Genomic DNA, 8,865 nt, shown 5'->3' with positions numbered 1-8,865 from the left:
AAGATGCAAGAGGAAAGAGTGAGAGAAAGTTGTGACGAAAGAGTCAGCAGAAGTTTCGCCATTACCTTCTGCCGGAGCCGCGTTGAGCTTAGGTGTTTCGCTCATAAACACACACATCGCCCGGTCTGAGATTCGAACCCGTGATCTCTCGACCACGAGTCTGCTGCTCTAACCTCTAGGCCATGTGCCTCCACAAACATGTAGACATATCAATAGATATGTGGATGGGCATGTGTCTAAACATATTGATGCATAAACAGAAAGAAGAATGGTGAGGAGGCACATGGCCTAGAGGTTAGAGCAGCGGACTCGCGGTTGAGGGATCACGGGTTCGAATCTCAGACCGGGTGATGTGTGTGCTTATGAGTGAAACACGTAAGCTCTGCATGGCTCCGGCAGAAGGTAATGGCGAACTTCTGCTGACTCTTTCGCCACAACTTTCTCTCGCTCTTTCCTCCTGCATCTTGCTGCTCACCTGCGACGGACCGGCGTCCCGTCCAGGTGGGGAACCTAAACGCCAAGGAAACCGGGAAACCGGCCCTTATGAGCCAGGCATGGCTCGAGAAGGAGCAAACAACAGCAACAAAGAAGAATGGTGAGTGTGTTGTAAGACAAAGGAAGGAAACAAATTGAAAAGAATTAGAAAAAGCATTGATTTACCTGAAGCAGGTCGCTGTCCTTTTGTGGTTTGTTGAAACTTACATAGGAAATATTAAAAACGGTCATCGCAAGAACCATGATAAGTAATGCCAGGAATACAATGGAACGTCGTGCTGGTGTTCGTAGGTAATATCGCCATAACTTGAGTGCCATTGGCAAATCTCTGAAACTACAAAAGAGAGAGAACATTTGAAAAATTGTTCTTTACTGATATCAATTTGTTAGTCAAATAATAAACTTTATTTGGAATGGTGACACGCCTCTTAACTCCAAGAGTCAAGGAGTCACTTCAGGGTAGAAAGATATTTGGAGGAGTTAAGTGAATTAACATAATCATATCGTGACGTATATTTGCCATTTAAATATGGCTAACCCCTAAGGGTGGATGCTACTGTAGTTTGTAACCCCAGGAGGACGGGAACCTACTTCTCATCGACAACTGTGATTGTCACACACCGATGACGGGTCAATATTCAGAAACTCGAGTCCGTGTGTATCATAAGTTGAAGCCGGGAAGGATGACTTCCCTTTGCAAATACTGATAGGGCACAGAAAGCGTGTCTATAGCCAGCTGGAGGAGGTGTCCTCCTGGGGCTACAAACTACAGTAGCATCCACCCTCAGGGGTTAGCCATATTTAAATGGCAAATATACATCACAATGTGTTGTAGCTACTGTTTATTACTCGCTCTGAGATTTATTATTACATAATCATATAACTACATAAAATACTTAAGACAAAATTTACATGAATGAAAGATAAAGCTGATTTGGATGAGATTTGAAATGATGTTTGCCAAGGAATTAAGAGTAAATGTCATCCAGTTTTAATCTGGTGCTTTTACTATTTCAGCCATTTTCCAAATTATATTACATAGGTAATATGAACATAATAGGCACAGGAGTGGCTGTGTGGTAAGTAGCTTGTTTACCAACCACATGGTTCAGGGTTCAAGTCCCACTGCATGGCACCTTGGGCAAGTGTCTTCTACTATAGCCTCGGGCCGACCAAAGCCTTGTGAGTGGATTTGGTAGACGGAAACTAAAAGAAGCCCGTCGTAATATGTGTATATATATATATATATATATATATATTATATATATATATATATATATATATATGGTGTGTGTGTGTGTGTGGGTTTGTGTGTCTGTTTGGTTGTCCCCCTAGCATTGCTTGACAACCGATGCTGGTGTGTTTATGTCCCCCGTTACTTAGCAGTCGGCAAAAGAGACCGATTAGAATAAGTACTGGGCTTACAAAGAATAAGTCCCGGATCGAGTTGCTCGATTAAAGGCGGTGCTCCAGCATGGCCGCAGTCAAATGAACTGAAACAAGTAAAAGAGTAAAAGAGTAATATACACATGCATATGCAAATGAAGACTGAAAGACATGACCATATACACCCACACAAGGACACATATACAGACACACCCAGAGATACACACACAAGGAGATGGAGGTACACACACACATGCATACACGCACTTACATACATAAAAACATACCTACATAAATACATACATACATACATACATACATACATACATAAATACATACATACATACATACATACATAAATACATACATACATACATACATACATAAATACATACATACATAAATACATACATACGTTACATAAATAACATACATTACATACATAAATACATAAATACATACATACATACATACATACATACATAAATACATACAACATAAATACATTAAATACACCATACATACATAATACATACATACATAAATACATACATACATACATAAATACATAAATACATACATACATACATACATACATACATAAATACATACATACATACATAAATACATACATACATAAATACATACATACATACATACATACATAAATACATACATACATACATAAATGCATACATACGTACATAAATACATACATACATACATAAATACATACATACATACATACATACATACATACATAAATAAATACATACATACATACATACATAAATACATACATACATACATACATACATACATACATAAATACATAAATACATACATACATACATAAATACATACATGCATACATACATAAATACATACATACATACATAAATACATACATACATAAATACATACATAAATACATACATACATACATACATACATGTGTACGTGCACACACACTGACCCACACAAATGCACAGAAACAAACAAAAAAATGCAGCTCGGATGACGGACAGAGTCAACAAGTATTGAAAAAGTTGGAAGAAGCTATCGAAAATTTTAGGAAAAAATAAATAAGTAAATAAGTGTGGAAACTTTACTGGTGAGTGTCTTAAATAATAAGGCACTAAAAGAGAATGACTCTTCCCAGACACAACAAAATATGCTTCAACACACAAACTCACATAAAGAATCTTGCAAACCAAATCCCAAAACAAAGTATATAGAATATATACATACAACACACACACACACACACATATATTATATATATAATATAATATATATATATATATAACTTTATTTTAAGCAGCAGAAAAATTCACAAAATCTGTTGAATTTTGTTGAATTTTCTGCTGCTTAAAATAAAGCATATATACTACCACTGGTATTTGAGTACTCTTTTTTCCCACCTTGTTTCACATTTATGTGTTTACTCCGGTATATATATATTATATATATATATATATATATATATATATATATATATTATATAATATATATATATATATATACATATATATACATACATATATATATATACACATATATATACACATATATACATAGGGAGAATTCACAAAAAAACAAAAGATGAAGACAGGTGGTGTAGACAACAGACAGATGTATTAGTTTTTTATATAATATATATATGAAAATAGTAATGCAATACAAGTATTGCTTTCCAGTAAAGAATAGCCCGTGAGGGTAAAATTATACATAAAAGTAAATAAATGTACAAACGAGCACCGTAATACCGGTGCTTCGTTGTACCATTTATTTACTTTTATGTATATTAATTAATCAAAATAAAAACATGATGCCAAGGATTCAGCGGTACATATGTTTCGGGCCTTTATTAGACGGATTTATAACAATGCATAATGTGTGTCTATGGCCTTCTTCAGCGCATACGTACATATATACATACACGCACATGCGCACATACAGACACACTCGCACTTACACGCATTCACAAGACGAAGTGAATCTCTATGCATATGGGCAAAAAAGTGCATACACCCACACTCATGCTCACACCCACACACATGGGGGAGTAGGTCCCTATGCATATACATAAAAATATGCATATGCACAGACATAGGTTTAACAAGTAGATCCATTCTCGCACACGGGCAAGATACGGAATTATAGTGGGTACAAAAGGTAGACATGAAAGAAATCGCGGGTAAGAAAGTATAACAGAGTATATATATATACATATATATATAACACACACATACACACACATATATACACACACACACACACACACACACATATATATATATATATATATATATACATACAGATACACATACACACACACGCATACATATGTGTGCATACATACACACACATGCCCATATACATACACGCATATATACATACACATGGACCCACACACACACATCCACAAGCACACATATATCTGTGTCTATATATTCGTACACACATACATATACATACACAGACACACACACACATATGTATAGATATATATAAAAAATATTTAAAAAATATAAAATATAAAAAAATATAATAAAAAAATATAAAAAAATGAAAAAATAAAAGGACACCCACTGCTTAGGCTTCTACAACCAGAATATATCATCTCCCTGACCACCATGTTAGTCCGTAACAACTTTATATCCCTTATCCTTATATTCTTTTATACTTTTATATTCTTATATCCTTTTATATTTTTGATACTTTTTTATATTTTTTTATATCTTTTTTTACATCTTTATATTCATTTATACTTTTTTTTACACTTCTTTATATTTTTATATTTCATATTTCTATATTTATATTCTTTTATCTTTTATATTTTTATATTTTTTTATCTTTCGTCCTTAATTCTCGCCCCTCTATCTTTATCCCTATTTACTCTTATTACCAGGTTCCTTCACGGCTGTGTGTATTTATATATTTATTTATTCATTTATTTATTTATTTATTTATGTATTCATTTATTTATATTACCTCAACACCCAAACTTCCTCATTCTACATTGAGAGAAGGACGGGATGGACGCTTCATTTTTGTGCTGGTACCGCATTATGTCGTACGCGACTGAGAGGATTTGCATCCCCAATGTAGAATTTTTGATGTAATACATGTCCTTGAGGCAGTAATTGTGCGCGGCTGAAGAAGGCCATAGACACACATTATGCATTGTTATAAATCCGTCTAATAAAGGTCCGAAACATATGTACCGCTGAATCCTTGGCATCATGTTTTTATTTTGATTAATTTACTCCACCACCTACACCACCTAACAGTATATACAGGTGCTTACAATTATCAAGTACTCACCCTGAATTTTTAAAGATCTCAGAATTTTAATTGATTTGCTTTTCGCAGGAAGGAAGTTTCTTCGAAGTATACGTCTCGCTTTTATCCTTCGAAACGTAGAGTAGATGAAACCTTAGCGACTGAAGAAGGGGATTTTTCGTTGTGCTTATTGTCCTGTATCTCTTTTTTTGCTTGTCTTGTTCCTTGGTTTGTGTCTATGTTTTTCGTCTCTCTATGTGTTCGACGTCTTTTTGGTGTCCTGTACACATATATGCGTGTATATGTACATATAGAGGTAGGTACGTACATATATGTTTATATATAGCATATGTTCTATTTTATTAACATATTATACGACTAAACGCGCACCCTATTAAGTAAGATTGTTCTGTTTCAAGTTAGCCTTTGATATTAACTCTCACGCGACTCTGCATCTTTCTTTCTTTCTCTCCCATTCCCTTTTTCGTCTTTTTTCCCTCACTTAACTTGTCTCTCTCTCTTCTCTCTCTCCCCCTCACCGTTCTTCATGGTCTCCTCGCACCATTCCCCTTCTTCTCTCTCTTCCTCTTGCTCCTCCTCCCCCTTTCCCGTCGTCCATCTGCGACGATACTTCCGTCGTAACTGCTATCCTGTCTTTTTTCTCCCTGCCTTCTAAGGCTACTGGTCGACATTCTTTCTCTCTCGTCGTCCACTATATCCAGTGTTTGCAATACTTTTTTCGTCTGGCGTTAACAGCCCTTCTTATCTTGTTCTCCTTGTCCTGTCTCTCACTGTTTATATTTTATTTTCCACTGTTTATATATATATTTTTTACTGTTTATATGTTTGTACTGTCGTTACCGTCTTGCTTTTTTTACCCCTCTGCGAAAAGATCTCAGGATTTTAATTGATTTGCTTTTCGCAGGAAGGAAGTTTCTTCGAAGTATACGTCTCGCTTTAATCCTTCGAACGTAGAGTAGATGAAACCTTAGCGACTGAAGAAGGGGATTTTTCGTTGTGCTTATTGTCCTGTCTCTTTTTTTGCTTGTCTTGTTCCTTGGTTTGTGTCTATGTTTTTCGTCTCTCTATGTGTTCGACGTCTTTTTGGTGTCCTGTACACATATATGCGTGTATATGTACATGTAGAGGTAGGTACGTACATATATGTTTATATATATGCATATGTTCTATTTTATTAACATATATATATATATACATACATATATATACATTTATATATACATACATATATATATATATATTATATATATAATATATATATACATATATATACATACATATGTATAGATACATGTATATACATATATACACATAAATACATATATTTATATATACATATATATATACACATAAATACATATATATACATATATATACACACACACACATACACATACACCACACACACACACACATATTATATATATATATATATATATACATACACACATTGATGATAATCAGTTGGACAGTCTGTTCTGAAGAATATTTGGGCCAAAGACACTGGATAATTTCCAAAAGTCTCTGGCCTGGTAGTGTTACCAAGGAGCCCTACAAGTTCGGGATAGGCTCACTAGACACGGTCATCCTGGCCCATCAGCCTGTCCAAGATACGACCGGGACGATGAAACCGTCCTGCACACTATTGTTCAGTGTCCGGGTGTGTCAGAAGTATGGGCTTATGCAGAACACCTGTTGTCAGATGTGAGGAGAGTACAGCTATCGTTTGAGTCACTTTTAAAAATTGACCCACCAGATTTCCTTACGGAAGAAGGTACGAATTGTTTTCTCATGGTAGTAGCAATCGTGAAATAGGTGATTTGTAAGTCAAGAGTGAAAGGAGTAATGATAGGTAGCTTTGTCTCCGGCCTCACATTGGTGAAGGCCTTCACCTTTCATCTGAAAAGGAAAGTGGGGCTAGAGAGGAGGTGCCTGTCAGCGAGAATGTATAAAGATAGATGGGTACATGTAGCACGAATGTTGGGTATGAAAGACTCTGCGTGAACACACTATAAAGGTTACCAGAAGGTGTCAATAGAGAAACAGGGCTCATGGAGATGGAGCACTAACCTGTTTTAATACCTCATTTTTTTGTCTTTTATTGTTTTGTGATTGTCTTTTGTCTATCATACGATTATCATTTTTGTGCATTTTAAAATCTTATAACCATCCGTATGTGTCTGACCCCAGCCAGGCTGTACTGTCCCCTTGTGGGAAATCAAGAAATAGCTTACACATAATTGTCATGGATTACCGAGATAAATTTATCAAGGATAAATATATACAAACTTTAAAATTTTCTTACCAAAGTCTACCTGCTTGAATCAAAACCAGTAAATTTTAATCTATTTTTCAAAAATACTTTTTCATATATTTTTTGGATTTTAAATCAACATTCGATATCTCTTATTATAAAAGGCAGATTTTATCTGCCTCCCTTTGGGAGTTATACAAATCTACAATATAGGATTTCTTCAATTACAATTTACCTAGCATTTTTAAGAGTACAATGCATCGCGTCATGCCAGGTCCAGTTTTTAAAATTTAAACTCCAATTAAGCAAAATTTACAGAAAACTCACATTCTGGTGTGTGTGTCAAATGCTTTTCTTAGTCTGGTTTACAGCACACGCAAACGCACACACACAGTGTGGGCAACGAATAAATGAAAACTAGATGTAATATTTGTTCTGTCTATCACGCTGATAGATACATGAGTAAAATGTATGGAAGCTAACAGAGAGAGTGAGTGAAAATGTTCTTGGAAGAGAGTAAATAGCTTGAGAGAGTGATTTGAGGAAGACTTTACATTAAATAACCGTAGTGGCTTGTGTTAGTAATAAAGTAAACATACACTCATACATACATATATACATACATACATACATACATACATACACACCCACACACACATACATACATACACACATACATACATACACACATACATACATACATACATATACATACATACATACACACACACACAACACACACACATACACACACTATTGAAGCTTGAGAACAATCAGATCACATTGCAACACATCTGTTGAAAATATTATTGTTCACACACATACATATACATATATACATACAGACAGACAGACAAATAGACACACACACACACACATGATCCAGCATGGCCACAACCTCAAGGCTGAAACATATAAAAGAATAACAGAATATAATGTGTGCATGTGTGTGAGAGAGAGAGTGTGTGTGTATATGTATGTATGTATGTATGTATGTATATATATATAATAATGCGGTTTTTTCAACAGCTTGAACTAAAAGTCAGAGGGGAATGGGATAAACTACTTATATTAACTTGCTATAAAAGCAGGTAGTAATTTTATCTTGTCCTTATTCATAGTGCAAGTTTTGAAGAGTGCATTTCGATTTTAACAGCTATTTTTTTCAAAGCTATATTGGAAGTAACAAAGGGGCATATTTGGCATATTTTGCTTTATGAGTTCAATAAAGACAACAACGCAACGGAAAGTACAAGAAATATTAATGCAGTATATGGGGATTGGACAATAAGCGTAAGGCAGTGTCAATGGTGGTTCCAGAAATTCCGAGCCATAAACTACAGCCTAGAAGACGAGCCTCATCCTGAAAGATCTGTAGAACTCGACAAGGACATCCTGAAAACCCTGGTGGAACAAAATCT

The 8,865-nt window shown here is 35.0% G+C and overlaps 1 protein-coding gene across 4 annotated transcripts in view; it reads right to left on the bottom strand.

Moving 5' to 3' along the window:
* The window catches only part of LOC115223971 (alpha-1,6-mannosylglycoprotein 6-beta-N-acetylglucosaminyltransferase A-like), a 125,450-nt gene that overhangs the window by 84,758 nt on the left and 31,827 nt on the right, over positions 1 to 8,865 (bottom strand). For 3 of the 4 annotated variants that reach the window (XM_036512729.1, XM_029794734.2, XM_029794733.2), the window contains one exon: positions 661 to 829. In XM_036512729.1, coding sequence (XP_036368622.1) covers positions 661 to 829 — 169 coding nt within the window. Of the gene's footprint in view, positions 1 to 660; positions 830 to 1,407; positions 1,530 to 8,865 lie in introns of those variants that run through there. The other variant, XM_036512728.1, reaches the window with a different exon arrangement.

This window comes from Octopus sinensis, linkage group LG24 (genome assembly GCF_006345805.1).
Source record: "Octopus sinensis linkage group LG24, ASM634580v1, whole genome shotgun sequence".
NCBI lineage: Eukaryota > Metazoa > Mollusca > Cephalopoda > Octopoda > Octopodidae > Octopus > Octopus sinensis.
This window is presented reverse-complemented; position numbering and strand designations above follow the sequence as displayed.